This window comes from Podarcis muralis, chromosome 7, assembly GCF_964188315.1.
Source record: "Podarcis muralis chromosome 7, rPodMur119.hap1.1, whole genome shotgun sequence".
Taxonomy (NCBI): domain Eukaryota; kingdom Metazoa; phylum Chordata; class Lepidosauria; order Squamata; family Lacertidae; genus Podarcis; species Podarcis muralis.
In genome coordinates this window covers 51,287,540-51,307,158 of record NC_135661.1, presented here as the reverse complement: position 1 = coordinate 51,307,158, position 19,619 = coordinate 51,287,540, and the positions used below count along the sequence as shown (strand labels likewise).

The 19,619-nt window shown below is 43.1% G+C and overlaps 1 protein-coding gene across 2 annotated transcripts in view; it reads right to left on the bottom strand.

The window, feature by feature from the left end:
* Window positions 1-14,693, bottom strand: part of CMIP (c-Maf inducing protein) — a 154,499-nt gene extending 139,806 nt beyond the window's left edge. The window contains exon 1 of one of the 2 annotated variants that reach the window (XM_028739601.2): window positions 14,457-14,693. In XM_028739601.2, the coding sequence (XP_028595434.2) occupies window positions 14,457-14,678 (222 nt within the window). In that variant the 5' untranslated portion in view covers window positions 14,679-14,693. Of the gene's footprint in view, window positions 1-10,155; window positions 11,394-14,456 lie in introns of those variants that run through there. The other variant, XM_028739600.2, reaches the window with a different exon arrangement.
* Window positions 14,694-19,619: the final 4,926 nt, after the last annotated feature.

The window sequence follows — 19,619 nt, the reverse complement described above, 5'->3', positions numbered from 1 at the left end:
CTTCCTATGCAAGGCATTCCCTGTTACATATTTTGCACAGTGATAAACACAAAAGGTCCCAAGTCCAACCCCTAGCATCTCCAGGTAGGGCTGGGGGAAATCTCCTGTCTGAAACCCTGGAGATCTGCTTCCAGTCAGTGTGAACAGTACTGAGCTAGATGATCAGCGGTCTGACTCATTATAAGGCAGCTTCCTATGTTCCTAGGACCAGAACCCACTCAAATATAAATTCCACTCCTTTGTCAACAATCTGCTAGCTGGACCAGTGCCTGAGGAAGCAGATCATACTCCACAAAAGCTCATTCCGTTAAAGTCTTTTAAGGTACCACAATACTTGTTTTTTGTACGAACAGACTAATGCAGCTGCCCCCTCTAGAATTAGACCCAGGTTAGCGGCCTGATGTTGCTGCTAACAAGAATTACTTCTCAGAAGAATTATCTCCAGCTTCGCCTCCCACAACTACAGAAGTGAAACTAGAAACAATGTATCAACATCCACTTTTCGCTTCCTTGATGGAGGTTAATTGGTAACTTCGTTGTTATTGTGCAATCACACCCCGTCCTTATTAATCACAGACAGAGAGTTGACCAGATTCCTGCGAGTAAAAAAATATAGGCTTTCACCCTCTCTATTCTTCCCAGGCCGTCAGCATATACATGCATGCAAGGGCTAAAAGCACACAGCGTTGCAGCATTGCTAAAGCCAAGCAGATCTGGGTTTGGGCTAGTATTGGGATGGGAGACAAGGGCATAAAAAGAGCCCTACTGGATCAAGCAAAAGTCCCAGCTGGTACACTAGCCTGTTCTCGCAGTGGTTTATCAGATGGTGCATGCAAAATTTGAGCACAGCAGCCCTTTTACTCAGAATCCCATGAGCTTTACCTTGAGTTTAACGGCAGAAGGGAAGCAGGAGAGAAAGCTATACTATTTAGCACTTTGAGAAAACTGGAAAACAGTTCATGGTAGCTGCTGCTCTATACTGTTAGATAATTCTCTTTTGCAACAGAGACCACTAATTTAAACTTTTATATACATTTGATTTACATAAACAAAAAAGCAACTCTGTCAAAATTCATGGTGGAGGTAGGGACGGCTGGATCAGTCTAATTCCAATGTGTGTCAGTTCTGCATGCGTCCATTCACACTTCTTATACTGTATTAGTGCTTTAATATGCCATTTAAAAAAAACCTATGCAGAAAAATTATTTTAAACCTATTTTTTAACTACAAACTGCATTTTTAATCATTTATTTTATCTCATCAAATACATCTAAATTTACTTTAAAATATTAATTTTTGGTACATGTTTTGAGCCAAAATCTTTACCACAAAATTATCAGACTGCTCAATTTGAAGTATAATTACATTCTGATCCACACAATAGACCAAGAAAACATCGGGTCGGTTTGCATTGGAATTCATAGAAATTGAATCCCTAGGTGGATAAGAGAGAACTAAACAAATGTCATGTGTATTTTGAGCCATATTTTGTCAAATTATTTGTAGACCTTAAGAAATATTCATATATATATATAGCAACATGGGAAGCTGTGTTATACTGAGTCAGTATTGTTTACACTGAATGGCAGAAGCTCTCCAGGGTTTCTGATGAAGACTCTTTTTCCAGTCCTACGTGGTGGGGGTTGAACCTGGGACCTTTTGCAGGCAAAGCAGATCCTCTATCCACTGAGCTACAGCCCTTCCTTGCACTTGATCTCAGTACTGACAAGAGAAGGCTTACAACTCTGGTTTAGCACCATATGCTCCAACTGCTCCTATTTAATAGGGACAGTCCCTATTTTTCGAGTCCCTGTGCTTGGTAATTTGCCTTGTCCAAATTCAGTCAATGTGAATTGCTAACATCACCATTCTTTAAGAGTTCAACCTCTCCCCCCTGAGGTTCCCAGTGATTACTAAATCACTGATGTGTGTGTGAGTGCATGCACACGAAGGCACCGTGCCATTTCACATGCTGCAGTCACCAAGCTATATTTTGCACAGTTGGTAGCAAATGCCAGAAAAACGTCTTATCTTCTACCAAAAGAGCGACCTCGCTCTTGGCTTTTTAAGTCACAGAAGCACAGGGTCACTGTTTAACAAATGAACGCATCACACAAAAACACGGAAGAGCTTCAACTATGTGTAAAGAGGGCTCAGGAACTCATTGCTGGTGGGAGAACAGAGATTATAAGCCTGTCTCCGTTTTCATCTGCAGGGTGGTAGAAGGTATGCATCACTCAGTGCTGCCTCAAACAGAGGCAGAGGACTCATCATTTAGAGCTAATCCACTCAGGAATGGACACCAGATGATTTCCATTCTCACCACTCAATCACTCAAAATATGCAGAGTCACAGTAGAGAACGTGAACCACCATTAAAAGGATTCTATAGTGTCTCTTCTGCTGTAGCTCATTCAGCAGTTAAAATCCTCCATATATCCAGCTCACATGAATGAACCAGCCTTTAGCTGCCATTCACAAAGTGCTGAGTTCATCAAGTGACCTCCATACCTGTGTGAACCAGCTGTAGCTCAGTGGCCACAGAACACATGCTTTGCATGCAGAAGGTCCCAGGTGCAACTCCTGACATCTCCAGGTTTTGTTTCTATGGATTAGATAGCATGTGATGGAAAAGACCCCAAAGAGCTGCTGCCATATTAACCTAGATGAACAAACCACGTACCTTGCTCTAAGGCAGCATCCTATATTCCAACATTTACAACAGAGGTAGGAAACCTTCAGTCTGAGGACCACATTCCTCTCTGGACAACATTCCAGGAGCCACATGCCAGTGCTGGGACAAGTCAGAGGGAAAGGTAGGTGGAACATTTAATGTAATCCATGAACAAATTTTCCCTCTATACAGTAGGCACACACAGACCCTCTCTATCCTCCATCCAGGCAGACAACAGGCACTATCAGAGTTCAAGAACACATTCCAGCCAGGCAAACATTCAAGGAGGGTGAGAACCAGGGCCAGGGAGGGGTGTGAACTGGGGGAGGGGGTGGAGTCCTGAGGGCCAGATCCAGAGGTCTGGGGGTATGCAACCAGCCCCCCACCCGGACTGAGGTTCCCAATCCCTGCTTTACAAGCAGAGTACAATACATGAATGTTTTATCAAACTGGTAAAAGAGACCACTTGGCCGTTTTCATTTCACAGCAGTGGGGATTTAAAGCTACTATGCTGGGCACATAGGAATAACGTAGTTAAAGCAAAGGAAAGAAAGAAGAAACAGAAGAATGTAAAGAATCTAAAAATAGCAGAGAAGGGGGAAATCGGGGAGCAATAAATCTCTGGAATCATAGTGACGCTGCTACCTGGGCCTGTTACTGGAATATAATCTACATGGATTTGAAAATAAATGTTGGCAACTTTTCCAATGAAAATGAGACAATTTTACCAATTAAATAGAAGGGAAATAAAGATTAGTGTATACATCTGACACCCTTTCTTGGATTCTCCATGCCTTGTCTCTGAGACACACACTCTATAACACAGGGTAACTCTACTGAATGAATGAGTAAATAAATAAATAAAGGTGATACTGACTGTGGGTTTTCTTTTACAGATTTATGTGCAACACACCCAGCTCATATGTACCAAGAATTCCTGAAGTCTGAGCTGGCTTCCTATCAGATGCAGGAGCTAACTGCTGGGTCAAATGCCTGAACCAGGCTTTCAGGTTTTGATCCCTGGGAATATTTGGCTTTTAAAAATGCATCTCTACACTTGTGAGGGCTAGGAAATTGTTTCAAAAAATCTAAACTGGAAGCTTTCTATTCGCAATTGCCGGACCGAAAAGTAAGTACCTTGGGTAGAGAAAGCCTACTGCCATCCCCTCATTTATTTTAGTTTATTAGTTTGCTATATTGGTTCAGGTGCTGCTGTTGCAAAGAATATGAACACCATACCATGAGCACAAATGCCGTAATGGATTTTAGAAATAAACAAATACTTAGACTCCTCTGGTGTTTGCTTTATAAAACTTCATCTGGCCCAGAGGAGAAAATTTGTCTATGTCCCTGAGCAACCAGTTATACAGAAAACAAAAGTTTGTAAATATTAAATTGTTCTATTGGGACATTAGGCAGTGGAACCAAGAAAAAAAAACCCCAACATGTTTCTGCTCATTGGCACAAAATGAAATTATTATTATGAATTATCTTCCTGCATGACAGAAAAACAACCCACCCAGGAGTTGTGCATGCCTTGCAAACCTGCATCTTGTTTGAAGTGTCTTGCACAATGAGAAAGAACAGATAATAATGCAGATCAGGAAAACACATACTATAATAATTTATATCCCATGCTGATAACTACATTCTGAAAAACCAGTTCTCATAGAATAGTTCAACAGACAACTCACTAAATCAGTGACAAAACTATGATGGATTCTAACAGAACTTATCTATATCCAATATACAATTTTCTATATGAAATACTGGATACAGGTAGTTTTAGGCCAGCCTTCCCTAACCTGCTGCCCGGCATATGTTTTGGACTATAAGTCCCATCAGCCCCATGGGAGTTGTAGTCCATAACATTTGCAGAGCACCAGCTTAGGAAAGTCAGACCATTGGTCCATCTAGCAAAACATCCTCTAATAATGACTGACTACGGCAATTCAAGATTCTCCCCATTGAACTGGAGATGCCAGGGATTGAACTACAAATCTTCTGCATGCAAAGCATGCACTCTACCACTGAGTGATGGCCCTGCTGTGTATTTTCTCTGTCATTCACCCAATACAAAGAAAAGTATTCTGGTAACTAACCTATAAGGATGTTAATGTATTAATTCTCAGTATTGGATGTGGGTCAGAGTGGGAGGGGAAAGAGGTGGTTAGTATTCATCAAAATTCAGTCAACATCACTTTCAATTGAAACAGGTATGGCATGGGAAAATATATTGGAAGGACGCAAACAGTCCGACAGATAAACCTGAAAGACAAGAGAGAACAACATCTGAAAAGTTGCTAGTTTATTGCCTGTGTTTGTTGAGAGCTGGGTGCACCTCGGAGGTAATTGCACAGCTTCCAAGAGGCCTCTGGTTGGCCTCTGTGGGGAACAGGATGGAGAACTATACAGTGGAACCTCGGGTTACGTACCAGCCTCCTTACAAACGCTTCAGGTAACAAGCTCCGCTAACCTGGAAGTAAATGCCCCTAGTTGCAAACTTTGCCCCGGGATGCGAGCGGAAGTCGTGCGCCAGCAGCGCAGCAGCAGCGAGAGGCCCCATTAGCAAAAGTGCGCCTCAGGTTAAGAACAGTTTCGGCTTAAGAACGGACCTCTGGAACTAATTAAGTTCGTAACCAGAGGTACCACTGTATAGGCCCCTTATCAAGAGTCACCTTAAGAAATTTCTGTCTAACAAGTTATTGTTAAGAAGAGGCACCTAATCTGGCCATCTCCTGTTAACAGGCCTACTGTCTTTTGCTAGGGTACGTCTATGAGCAAAACGTTGATTTAATGCTTTTGCATCCAAAAGATCATGCAGTGAACATTTTAGTTCCAATACACTGCCATGGACCTGTCAGGGCCCACACTCTGCAAGGGGCCTCACTGCCAATCCCAGTGCCTCCTCCCCAGCTTCTTCTCACCATGCAGTGGAGGGAAAAGAGGTGCAGTAGCAGCTCCCTCACACCCCATTTGCCAGACACTCTCCTTCTGGGTGGTTGTGTTGACTGGACAAACAAAGAGGCAGCAATGATATGAGTGAGGAGGATGTGGGTCCAGAAAGGGCACCTGGAACCTCTAATACTGGAAGTGAGCCAAACAGAGAGAAAAGAACTTGGGAAGAGAAGCTGTGAAGACATCAGCATCAGGTAAAATGGAAAACACTGGACACTCTTGACTGACTAGGAATAGATGGACCAGGCATTGCGGTTGGACCAGGCATTGCAGATGGACCCAGTGACAATCCCCAGCAGCTGGTATTCTGGTGCAAAATGCCTCTGACACTGGAGGAGGAACATAGCCATTGTGGCTCACAGCCATTGATAGCTTTATCCTTCGTGAATTTGTCTATTCTTCTTTTAAAGCCATACAAGCTAGTGGCCATCTACAGTATATCTCTTGTGGGAGATAATTCCATAGTTTAACCATGCATGGTATGAAGATGATCAATATTAAGACTGCTTCCATCCTGCTTCAACAAGCATTTGTACTCTTTAAACAAAAAATAAAAATCCATGCAAAACATCTTTTAAGAACATCTTCAGACAGTCTGAGAGCTGCCATTGAATTTTTAATTTTATTTTTTAAGGAGAGAAAAAAATGTTCTACCAACCTGCTACACTGAGTTGAGCTGGGACCAGAAATGCCCAGAGAATGAGACACGATCATGTGCTGTTACTCACAGAAAAAAAGATGACTGTCCCCATACTTACATGAGGGCAGCCATCTTGTTTCCCCCTCCCCCCAACGATGTCCCTGAGAGGAACAGCATGTTCATCATGGACCATCCCTAGTCCCACTGCTAGCAACTCCAAGCTGTGATGTCAGGGGGTGGGGAGCATTAAAAAAACAAAAAAAGCTGTCAGAGGATTCAGAGTTGTGCAGATTCCACAGCAGATCATGTTCTGATCCACAAATGAAATCAGTGGCTACAGATCAGGTGAGTTCACTGCTGAATTGTCTCACACAATAATATGTAATATGATGCCATTGGACTGGCCAGGTCTGGAATAAATATTAGGAGTCTGGCCTTTCCCCCTCTCCTGGTCAAGTTCTGCCCACTATAGTTTTAGCCGTGGCTCTTCACTGATTGCACCCTGGATTGCATCCTACATCAGATCCAGACTCATGCAGGGCTTATCTAAGGCCTGGGACAGGAGTCTCCACTTGGTTGGGAGGCACAGGGCATTCTTGGCATGACAGTGTAAGTCCAGCAGGCCCCTAACAGAAGGCCTCAGCCAACTTAACCCTCCAAGGCCCGGAACAAGTGTACCTGACTGCCCTTGACTCTGCACGGGCCTGCCCACATCTGCTTCCTGGCATGACTGATTTTGGCCTTGGCCTGGCCCTATTTCACTTTCAGTACCAGCATCTTATTAAAATGATGCCCAATGTTATAGGCGCTGGAATGGCTGACAAAATGGCAGTAAACAATGACATCATCCACAGCTGCTTATTTGGCATGACATTAAATCAGAAAATGTATTCAAGAAACATCATATCCATGGTCCATCCATGGACTTAGAACAGGGCTGGGGAACTTTTGGCCCTCAAGCAGCTATCAGGGATGATGGAAATTGTAGTCCAAAAACATTTGGAGTGCCATAGATTCCTCACTCAACTTAAAATCATGGGGTTATTTCCAAGTCAGTTGGACTCCGAGTAAGTCCATTGAAACTACTGAATCTTAGTCGTGTCTGTCACTGGGTCTACTCCAGGTAGGACTAGCATTCCAGATAACCCATAAATTTGGGAGTGGGCTTGCAGGCCATCCAGCCTGTGTGCTTTATGTCATAGTAATAACTATTTATATACCACCTGTTGGCCTTAATAACGTAAGAAGAACCCTGTGGGATCATGCCACCAGCCCATTCTAGCCCAGCTTCCTGTCCTCACAGCAACCCATCAAATGCCCACAAGCAGGACCCCAGGAACTGGTTTTAATATGCCCCCCTCCAAAGCAGCATACAACCATAACAAAGCATTTTGTGTAAAAAAGCTTAGAGGTTTTGACAGCTAAGTGGTATAAAAATACTGCGAAATAAATGTAAAAACCTGTCACACAACCACCAAGAGAAAGAAGTCTTCCTAAAAAAATCATGGAAGGAAAGTTCAAAATCATCTGTTTCTGTGTCAAGAGAAACCAAGGCCTGCACAGATGTTCTACTGTATACAAAACTGGGGAGTGGGGGAGAGGGAGAAATAAACAAAGCTTTGATAAAGCAACCAATGTGAATTCACCCATGTTTGCAGTTCTGCACTGTAAACATGTCAAAGGTCACTACAATTTGATAAACTTGTATCATTTACACGTGGTGCCAGCTTGTCTTTTAAAATATATATTTATATTCAACTGGTAGGGGTCACAATCCTCAAATTGGGTTGCAGCTTGAACTGAAGATGGGCTGTAACCATATTTTGTAGACAGAGAAAAAATGGATGGGAAAAAACACAGGGATGGAAGGGAAAGGGTGACATGGGACACAGACTGCGACACACACAGAGAAGGTAGAAAATAAGAAGAAGAAAATAAAGGCTGCCATCTATGCATACTTGCTTAGAAATTAGCTAATTGATTTTTAGGAGACTCCAGGGCTCTAAAAGTGGCTTTCATACTGCATGTGTGAGTCAGAGGTGGAAATGAAAAGCCAGTGTGACTGTAGTGGCTAGAGGGCTAGGCCTAGGAAGAACCAGGTTCACTTTTCCACTCAGCCACAAAGCTCACTGGGACTGCACACACATTGTTCATTTAAAGCACATTACTTCCCCCAAAGAATCCTGGGAGCTGTAGTTTAAGGGTGCAGGGGGACTGTAACTCTGATACACTGCAGCTTCCATTCATGGGCAGCCTTCATGACCTAGCACCAGTCACTGTCTCTCGGCCTAACCTACCTCACAGGGTTGTTGTGAGCATAAAATAGGGAGGGAACTATGTGCATCACCTAGAGCTCCTTGGAGGGAAGGTGGGCAAAAAAGAAATTTTTTAAAGTAGTAATAATAAAGAAAGGTTGAATGGCATGGATTTACGATGTTGGCTTAGCTGTATGGAATATGCACCAAATTTTTACATTACATACAATCTACAGCATGCCATGCTATAAAAATGGGGAAGGGCTTCTTGGACTCACAGTTAGGCAAGCTTTGTTCTAATGAATGGGAGAGGCTCCATTCTTCCATTCATCTCAATGGAGCATGTGTAGCAGAAGGAAGTTTTGGAGACGAAATGCACCTTTCTGTTGTAGTTTCTCTTCCTTATCCTGACTAATCCTCAATGAAAGATGGGGGAGAGGGAGGGAGATGGTGAATTAAATTCCTGTGCTATCCATAATGGGGATGGGTGGGAAATAGAATACACACAAAGGGGGGGGGGGGGACCTAGAACCAAAGTTAAGGCCCAAATCACTTTTACCACTCATCGTAAAAGTACTGCACAGCACAGCAACATTACAAAAGTCCTATCAATCCATTCAAACTATACAATGCCTTTCCACATTCAATACATTATCTTCAGCTGCACTGCTACACACATTTACCTGGGAGTAAGTCCCACTGAAAATAATGAGGCTTACCTATAAACAGACATATAAAGGGTTACAGTTTTCCTCTACAGGTTATTTGTTTGGTTTTCAAGTCAACTTTAATTTCACATCACAGTTCTAAACAAATGCACACTTTATTATTTCAAAGGTTAAGGTTTTTTAAAAAAGAAAAATAGATGCAGTACTTGGAGGGGGGTGCGGTAGACCAAAAACACAACCTTCCACCATGAGATGTTAAAAAGGTAAAGGTACCAAAGATGTTACTTTGGGCTAATTCTCATTAACAAATATGCTCAGGAAAAAAAGAGTCATTAAAAGACAAGACTTCATCAACCTACATTAACATCAGATATCCCAGTTGCTCAAGGGCAGGAAGAGTTCTGTAAGATTTTATTTTATTAACTTGGCCTAAGGTAGAAACAATCTTCAGCTAAGTGTTGCCTCTTATGTTTTGGTCTTTAGATAAGATCAGACAGATTTTTCCATGCATATGCACTCGCAGGTTTTTAAATTTTGCATTATTTTAAAAATTTGGCGTGCAATGTACAAAAACAATTTTTAAAAAGAAAAAAACTGCATTATTATTGTGAGATTCCCACATTTACAATCCCCATAGACTGATAGTCAAAACCACTTAGAGCAGCTTCCTAACTAAGGCTGCAAGGCAACGTTTCCTCTATAAAAGAAAGGTTTGCACAACCTTCCGATACACAACCCAATAATCATTCGTGTGGGTGGGTGGACATCCGTTGCTACCATTTTCGCCTGACACCACATCTCAGGGGGAGAACGAAGTCGACGCTTCAATATCGAGATTGTGAATACAGTACACACAGAGAGATCCCTCCCTTCCCAGAAAGGAGAGAATCCTATTCTTTTGGAGCAGGGGGGAGGGAGAGAAGGCAGCTCTCACATAGGAGGAGAGAAACGTGTTACTTACTGTTGCTGACGTGAGGCTGTTATCCGCCAGGGTCAAGTGATGAGGTTCCCACCTCCTCAAAAATTTGGAGGTGAGGATCTTGCTGAGGAATGTCCGGGGGTGCCTGATGACACAAACCTGGATATCTCCTTCTTGAAGCAGCTTATATCTCATCCCACTGCAGTGGACGCCTCGCCTGCACAGCGCGGCCCCCATTTTATTCCCTTCCGTTGCAGACATTTCGCCCAGCAAAGGCTTGCTCTCCTCGATCTGTCTATGGTCGCTTCCTCCACCACCGCAGCTGCTACTGAAATCCATCACAGCTTTAAGAGGGAGACGGTCCGCTCGGCTTCTTTGTTTTATTATTATTATTACCCTCTGGGGTATTTTTTGGCTCCCCACCCCTCCCCACCACTCTCTTGCTTGCTCTCCCCCCCACCTCCTCCCCCGAAATCGTCCAGGAAATTTAAAAACGTAGAAAAACACACAAACATATACAAAATCCAGGGGTTTTTCTACCCCCCTACAAAAGAGCGAGAGAGAGGAGGAGGGGTGAGAAAAGCAACACCCCCCCTTTAAAAAAAAAAAAAAGCACCACCAAACAAACCCAATAGACAGGCGCGCGCGCGCACAAAGAGGAAGCGACCGGAGGGGAGAGAAATCCTTATTGGAAACTTCAAAAATTAAAGCTTCTTTCTTTCCTTGCGTCGCTGTTGCTGCCGCTTTGATCCTCGCCTCCCTTTCTCTGTTTTCTGACTGTGGTCTGTGGGGCTGCGGAGGTGGGGAAGAGGGTGGCGGAGGATCTTGTTGCTCAGTTTCCCAAATCCATGCTGGAAAGGAAAGGTCGATCCCGACGCACAGGAAGCCGGAGACAAAAGGCAGGCTTCATCCAAAGGCAGGCGAGGAGAGGGAGGGTGTGGGAATCCTCTTTTGTGCGAGTGGAAGCAGCGGAAGGGAGGCGCGGGGCCGGGGGGGGCGAGTAGAAATGGGGGAAAGGTTTCTGTCTCCCCGGCTCCTTCCTTGTTCTTGCCGTGCACGTCTGAACGGGCTCCACAGACGCGCGTTGCGGGGGACGGAGGGAAGGGCTGGCTGGGCGCGCGTCAGGATAGACGGGTGGATGGGTGCGCGTGGTGTGGGAAAGGGAGGAAAGGCGCGTGGAGCCGCCGCCTCTTCCTCCTCCTCGCCGCCGCCGCCGCCGCTCCTCCTGCAGCTGGGCAAGGAAGAGACACGAGCTTCGCTGAAAGATTGTTGCGGGAGCAGCTCCGGAGGCTCGCCTGATTGGTTCCCTCGGTCATGTGCGGCCCGCTCTGACGTCAATGCCAGCTGGAAGAGCCGCTTTGCAGGGCTGCTGCTCTCTCTCTCTCTTAAGGCAGACTGGGGGCGAAAGGGGGGTCAGCGCCGCGGGGGTGCGCGGAAGCTCTGTGGCACGCGCGCCGCGAAGTGTGTGGGGCGGGGGGGGGTGCAAGCTCAGGGGCATAGATGGAGCGGAACCATTGCTCTGGGAGAAAAAAAGGAAGGCGCGGCGGGCGGGGGGGTAGGGGTGTAATGAATCGTGGTCTTCTTTTCTTTATTATTGTTGTTAAATTATAATAAAACGTAAATTATAAGAAGAAGATCTCTCACCTTGTGTGGGAGGGTGCCTTTTAATGTGAGTTTCTTTTTTTTACGGTTGTTGTAATAATCAGCTTGATTGTTTGAATGGAAAGGTGGGTTATAAAGGTATATATATATTATATGAAATCAGCAAGCATTATTATCAGTCATATTATTAATCACTATTACTATTGGCCATATTAAATGCTAGTCCTACTCAGAATAGACCCACTGAAGTTAGTTAAACGTGACTAACTTAGGTTCATTAATTTCAGCAGGTCTGCTTGAAGTAGGACTTAGCTGAATGAGTACTATTATTTATTACCCTTTTTTTTACTAAAGTGCACAAGGCAATTTAAAAATAATACAATTACCAAATAAGCCTCATGTAAAAATAAAAATATTATATTTTATACCCTGCCTTTTTAGAAAGCGCACAAGGCAGCTTACATTAATTCAATGTAATACCAAATAAATATGTAAAATTATTATTATTTCCCACATTTTTGCCAAAATATACATGGCAGCTTACATAAAATAAATATAATTCCAAATTCATGTCATTCTGGATTTTAAAATATTTAAGATTTCCTTAAAAAAAAAGAACCTTAAAACAAATGCAGGCTAACAAGCAAAACTAAGGTGGTATACACACCAAGGTGTTAAAGCATATGTGAATAATACAGATCCACTGTCCAGTATGGTTTAAATTTGGGATGGGGAACCTGTGGGCCTCCACATGTTGTTAGACTACAACTCCAATCATCCTCAACTATTGGCCATGCTAGAAGGGGTTGATGGGAATTGGAATCCAACAGCATTTGGGGTGCCAGAGGTTCCCCAACTCTGATTTACATGTTATAGTCAAAACAAATTCAGAACTCTTCATGGGAACTATTTTTAGGACATGACAACTCATTACAACTTCCCCTTTTTGAAGGAAAAAAAGCACGAAGACAATGAAAGCTGTTAACAAAGCTGTTAGCATGAATGAAGAGCCGTCCATATAAATATATGTGCTTCCATAACAGCTGCCAAATTTGACTTGAATTTTGCTCATTCATTTTGCTACTGATCAATTTTATGAAATAATGCATTTCCCAAACTTAACATGTTTCCATGGGAAAGGGTGTAGTGGGGAAAAAATGTTTTTGCAAGAATGATTGTCGGTGAGATCTTATTCATATCAGCCTTCTACAACCTGTTGCCCTCTGATGTGTTTCGTTAGACTTGGTTTTGTGCTTGTGTACAAAGCCCTTTATAACTGCATTATAAAGATGCCAGCGACATGAAGGCTGGGAACATTGACCCTGCAGTGTGGGAATCCCTTGCAGACAGGTTGTGTATTCACAGGTTGTGTATTTGCAGCAATGACCAGAGGAGAAATATCCACTGGGAGGAGCACAGAGAGAAGAAACGCCATGGTGCATCTGCACCAGCAAAAGCAAACACCTTCATTTACCCTAGCTGCAATAAAATGTGTCTCTCTCCTGTGTCTAGCAGGCGCTGTCACTCTCCAACTGTGTGACTTTACCACCGATGGCGCACTCTTCCATTGTCTGTCGAGACAGATGCCAACAAAAATCCAAAGCCCTGAACAACTTAGGCCCAATAAACTATACGGAGCACCTTACTCCATACGTTCCAAGTCAGTAGCTGGAGGAATGCTATTAGTGGCCTCCCTCTACATTCTTCTCCATTTCTAAGTGTGGTTATGAGACTCAACAAGGAGTTGTGCCTTCAGTGCAGTCAGCCCAGCCCAATGGAACTCTGTTACATTAGAAAACAAGCTAGCACAATTTCGGACGCCAGGTGAAAATAGCTTTATTTCAGCAGGCCTGTGCACTATGAATGTTGCTCTAATGTTTCTACTTTCACGTTTTAATATTTGTCTTAAATTTTGTATGTTGTATGTTTGTTTGTTTGTTTGTTTGTTTGTTTGCTTGCTTGCTTGCTTGCTTGCTTGCTTGCTTATCATTGCATGTATATCCCATCCTTCCGCCCCCATCCCCAAGGGGTTCAAGGTGGTGTATATGGTTCCCCCTTCCTCATTTAATCACCACAACAAACCTGTGAGGCAGGTTAGACTGAGGGACTGAGTTTCGTGGCCAAGTGGGGATTTGAACCCTGGTCTCCCAGGTCCTAGTCCAACACTCTAACCACATTGGCTTTCACTTTATTTTCCTGTCAGCTACTTTGAGACATATGAGTGAGAAGGGGTTTATATCAATTCCTTAATACACCAAAATACAATGAGGGGCACCATTGTTTATTTACTGATTAAATTTATATCCTGCCCTTCTAAAGGAGCCCAGGGTGACATAAAACAAACAATGAAACAAAAAGATATTTAAACCAATTCCAGTACAGATGCAGACTGGGAAAGATATCCATTTAAAAGGCTTGTTGAAAGAGGAAGGTCTTCAGTGGGTGCCAAAAAGACTACAGAGACAGTGCCTGACTAATATTCAAGGTGAGGGAATCCGAAAGGGCAGGTGCCTCAACGCTGAAGCTTGGCTCCTAAAGGTAAAAGGTAAGGTAAAGGACCCTGGATGGTTAAGTCCAGTCTAAGGCAGCAACTATATTATGTGGAACGGACCTCCTGATCAGATGGTATCTGAGCACAGTGATCAGTTGGGTACATAAGGGGTGAGACAATCACTGATCACTATGGTCACCCATACTCCTTCACATGAGATAATTTGGCTAGGCCTGAATAGTTTTCTTACCTCGGGAAGCAGGATGGGGACAGCTGGGTGAGGCGGCAGGTCCAGGCCCCTGAGGAGCGCTCCACTCACTGCCTTCTGCACTGCCACCTGGAGAAGAGCAGGGCCACTGCTGCTACCACCTGCTCCTCTCTGCCCTTCATTTTTATCCCCCACCACCTTCAGGGTGCTGGGGCCGCTTCCAGTCTCCTCACGCAGTAGAGGAGGTGGGTGGGTGGATGCCATTGTCTCTTTGGTCTCAAGTGGCATAATGTCTTGGGCCCGCCCTCACTCAGATGCAAATAACACCATGTGCAGCAAAAACAAACTTCAGATGTCAGATTTCCTTGGCAAATCACAACGTGTCCATTAAAACAAACAAATAACCCTCCTTTTAAACATCACGTACAAAGAAATTCATGTATATCTAAATGAAAGTATGTTAAACTTAAAATTCTGAGACTGTCTGATGACAAAACACAGTCTTCTTTCTGGAATTTCCCCCACTCATTAGTTACTACAGATAGGCAAGTTTTTATCACATGTGTGCTGAAATTTACCTCACCATTTGGCAGGACTGCACAGTTCAAGCATAGCTAATGCACTCCATGTATCGTTGGACCAAACTGCCATCAGCCCTAGTCAGTATGGCCAGGGTGGTGGAAGTTGTAGCCTAGCAACATTTAGAGGACGCCATGTTTGCTACCTCTGACCTAGTTACTTTGGGTTGAGAAAGTGCTCACCTGAGACAGTTTAGACATCTGTGTGGGTTTGCTGAAATGCAGTAACCAAGCAAAAATCCCAGCCTCACAAGCTGATTTTCTTACATTTTGCATCATGGTATGTCACAACCATTGCAGAAAAAGGCATAGGAAGCCGGTATCTGTGGTGAGCCTTTTGACCACTGTTCTTCCTCTAAACGTTGCCTTACTGAAATACTGGAAACAAAAATACCACTCAACGTGTGTAACTCATCTTCCAGCCATGTGCAACCCTGTCATCTCTTGATTTGGTAAATTAAAATATTTTTACAATCTTTTGTATTGATTTCAGAATAATATAAACTGTATTACACAAAGAAAAAGGAGAGGAGGGGGAAAACAAAAACCCAATAGGAACTACAGGAATGATGGGTGGCACAAATCAGATGTCGTATTTTGTAATAAAATAGTAATAATTACTCAAGCATTCCAGATTTTATGGGAATCCAGTTTAAGTTGCTTTTGTAAGTGGTGTTTGTTCATGTACAAAATAAAATTTCACCAATTACATAAGAAGTATCCAGTGTAGCTGTGCCTAGCAATGTTCAAAGATGGAGTGTAACTTTTTCCAAAATATAAATATTCAAAACTTTCTTGTACCAAAGCATAAGGTCCAAGTCCTGAATTTCCCCCCATGTTTATATGATGGATAAGGATGCAGCAACCAATAAAAAGATTACTAAATATTTTAATATAACAATATTATTATAGGAGAGCAAGAAGGGGAAATGATTGAATTGACTCCTTAGCAATTGCAACAATTTCTTTGGAAACCAGGGACCAAAATTATTTTGTATACTAAATTTGAGTTGATATCATTTAAGCATGTGACTGGTAAATTTGGAAAACATCTGAATGCATGATCCAACTCCAGGTAGTGGGGGAAGAAGAAGAAGAAAAATACATGTTTGAACCGTTTGTGTAAGAATTGGGGTTTATGTTGTAAAAAATGGGGATCAGTCATTGTGTCTACAAGTCAGTCTGCAACCTCCAGCTTAATGGGAGCTGAAGCTATGGGGAGGTAAGTTGTGCATGTGGGGAAGCCCTCCTCTCCTCACCTGCAAACTTCTTTTCTGTTAAAGCCAGACCACCAACACCACCCACTTACGATCTAAGTGAGCTGGGACACTTCTGCATTTAACCGCAGAGAAATGTTGCTGTCACTTTTGGCTTTGGTTCTTAACTTGCTGAAAATGTATTCTGCATTGCGGGTAACATGCTGGGGTGGAATTCTGACTAAAGAATAAGGTTGGTCCCTCACATATGATATGAGGCACCCAACACCTTACATCAAAATGTGGCTTTTTGAGAGCCCATGCCAAAAGGTGAGCCAAAGGAACATGGAACAGAAAATCTGCGTTCTGTAGCACCAATAGATCCCAATAGCTTAAGAGCATTTCAGAAGGTTTGATTCCAATCAAAACAAAATCTTTGGATGAAGGAGGAGGAAGTGGTGGGGATGGATGGTTTATTTAAGTTCTTCAGAGTTTGCAGACTCTTAGGTCAAAGCCAGAAGGATAATAAAGTACCGTACTTCACACTCCCATAAGCCCTCTTGACTAATGGAGACTCCTGTGATCAACCTTTCAAGGGAATTGTGGCTGAGCCTTTCCACCCCTTGCGCTTGGCCTTTAGTGCCCATTTCCTCCTTCTAACAGGAAGTCCTATGGCATCTTCCTTGCAAGGCAATAGTACTGGTGTTTTTGTTACTAAACACAGATCCTGCTATGTGCACATAATCGGTTTCCAAGAGATAGTTTGTAAGGCAAGCATTTGTACAGTGAGCTGGCAAATTCCATTATTCCCTATGGAGAAAACCAAGGCGTTCCTGTCCATCTAATGCTCTCTCTCTCTGACTGCGCTTCCCAAGATTGCACTAGGCTGGAGAATCTTTCCAAGTGCTGAAAAACTGCTCACTGATTTGTGTTCAGATACTTGAATCAGAAACTTTTGTAGTGATAATAGGGTAGAAATCCTTCACATGCAGAAAACTGAGGTTTTGTATGCATAGCATAGCAGAACCCGTGTGTATTTGTTTTAGGGTGCTTCCAGATATGAAAGCATGACATTCCTATCTGGTTTTCTCTGTGTGCATGTTTGGTGCATTCACTTCCACATGTTCCCATTCTTTCAGCCATAACATTCATTGCAGTGGATGGAGCTTGATGGAATGTATCTGGGTGGTGTGGGGCTCCCTACCCCCCCCCCAGCTTCTTCTCTCAATCACTCCTACCTTTAAAAAGAAAAAAAATCCAGGTACTCTGCAAGAATACATGTTACCAACATGGTTTCACATCAGGCAGGTCAGAAGTGACTTGCCAGGTTGAGTGGAGCCACTATGATAGCTTAATGGCAACCGGGTCACTGGTGGAATCTCCAAACACATTAAAAAAAACCACTGTGAAAATGCTTTTTAAAAAAAAGTTTTGAAAAATATATTGAATTTGGCATAGCTCACCATCGCCACCTAGTGTCCCATTAGTATATTGCACTTTACAACACACTTTAAAAGTTTTTATTTGCAGCTGTATAGCTAAGTCCACTGTTACTTACCAATACACTGGGGAGATTAACATGGTGCATAGGGCTCTTTTTCAGGGTTCTGTAGTTGCCTGAAGCCATTAGCACTAGCTTCCTTGTCACATTTTAAAGACAGCTCACTACTGAGAGTCCAGTTTCTGGCCCAGGTCCAAAAAGCCAGAAGTGTAATCTAAGGACAGGCTTGTGGCAGGTCCCAGAAAAGGCAGAGGGGAACTGAAGGATACTATAAAACAAAGGTAATAAAAATGGTGCCCTCCATATAGTGTCATGGTAGAGAGCGTGGTTTGCTGTCTGCAACCCTGAGCAAGAAAAACAGGGGTGGGGGAAGAGTTGTACATGAAATGCTGTTGCAGGTCGCTCTTGTAGTAATCTTAGCCAATTTTTCTCAACATATCATTTGCATCTTCACTTCTCTGGAATCAGCATCCGTTGTTCATCCACTTTTTGCTGAGAGTCAGATAACATCACTGCCAAATTTCTACAGTCCATTGTTTTCTGTGTGGCCCTCTTGTGTTCTTTTCAGACCTGACTTGTGGTGATTGGTGGGGTTGTAAAAAAATACAACTAGAGCAGTTTGTCCAGTGTCAACAAGCAAAGTGCTATTGAAGCTTTTAAGGGCTACTCCGCCTGTAACCAAAAGCTTTCTGTTTGCAGGTTCGTCCTGTTTTATTGTTTATTGATTAGTACAGCTGCAGGTTTAGTGATGAATTGCCCCTTAATTAGTCAGCTGCTGTTCCCCATCAGTCTTCCTGTGTGTGCTTTAGTTACCGGCTTCCTTGCTTTGCCCCCCTTTTCCCTGAAACTAAATTATGCTGTTTCACTATATAAGAAATAAAAGGAGGGAAATGATGAAAGAAAACAAGCAATTAAAGCACACACACACACACCCATTACAAAAGATGTCAGCTGACCAATTAGAGGGTAATTCACTCTTAAGTACCCCAGCCACATTGAATATGGAACAATAACATGATCTGAACGTGCAAAGAGAAAACATTTAATTAACATTTCAGGGGAACTTTGCTGAATAGATGTCCTTAATAATAAATATGGCAGAAGGGTTTTGACCATAAAGAAGGGCATTGCTGGATAATAAAAGGGGTCCATAGAACAGCCATTTTAATGCCACTTCCTGTTTTACTGAGAAAAGCATAATTGTTTCTAGTGAAGCAAGCCAATATCAGGAAAATGCACAGGCACAACAAAATGATATTAAAATACAGAAACATGGCACAAATATTTAACAAGTGACATCCTTGAAGAGGAAGTTTTCCATCCTCCTTTGGAAGGTAAGCAAAATCAAATGAGTCACTTTAGGGATGGAATTCTATGACTGTGGCGCTATGACAGAAAGGTTTGCCACTCCTCCCAGCTCCCAGCTTAGCTTTATAAGATGATGTCACACTGTGGAGCGTGGCCTCCACAGAAGGCCTGAGATTGTGAGGAGGTTTAGTTGCTGTGAAATATCTTAACAGAGATCAGCTGAATCTCACTGGGATAATAGAAGAATGAGCTGAGCCAAATAGATATTTCTCCTCAAAAGTCTATAATACATGAAAGACTCCTGTTCACACTGGTTCAGCCTCTCCTAAATTGGACACCCCACCTTAAACATGCCCATATTTCATTGGATCCCAGGACTCGATGCCCACTTTCCTATCTGTCCTACACAGAGGAGAGGTTATCTCAGTGAGTGAGTGTGCAGTGACTGACATGCACCCATGACAGCCATTTTGTGTTATTAAATGCCCCATGGCAGCCATTTTGTAACTGGCTCCCACAGCACTTCCTCAAAATTCCAAATGTGCCCACTGGCTAAGAAAGTTCAGCAATCCTTGGTCTACAGAGTAGTTGTGAACCCATTTGCAGAATGTGGATCCTTATG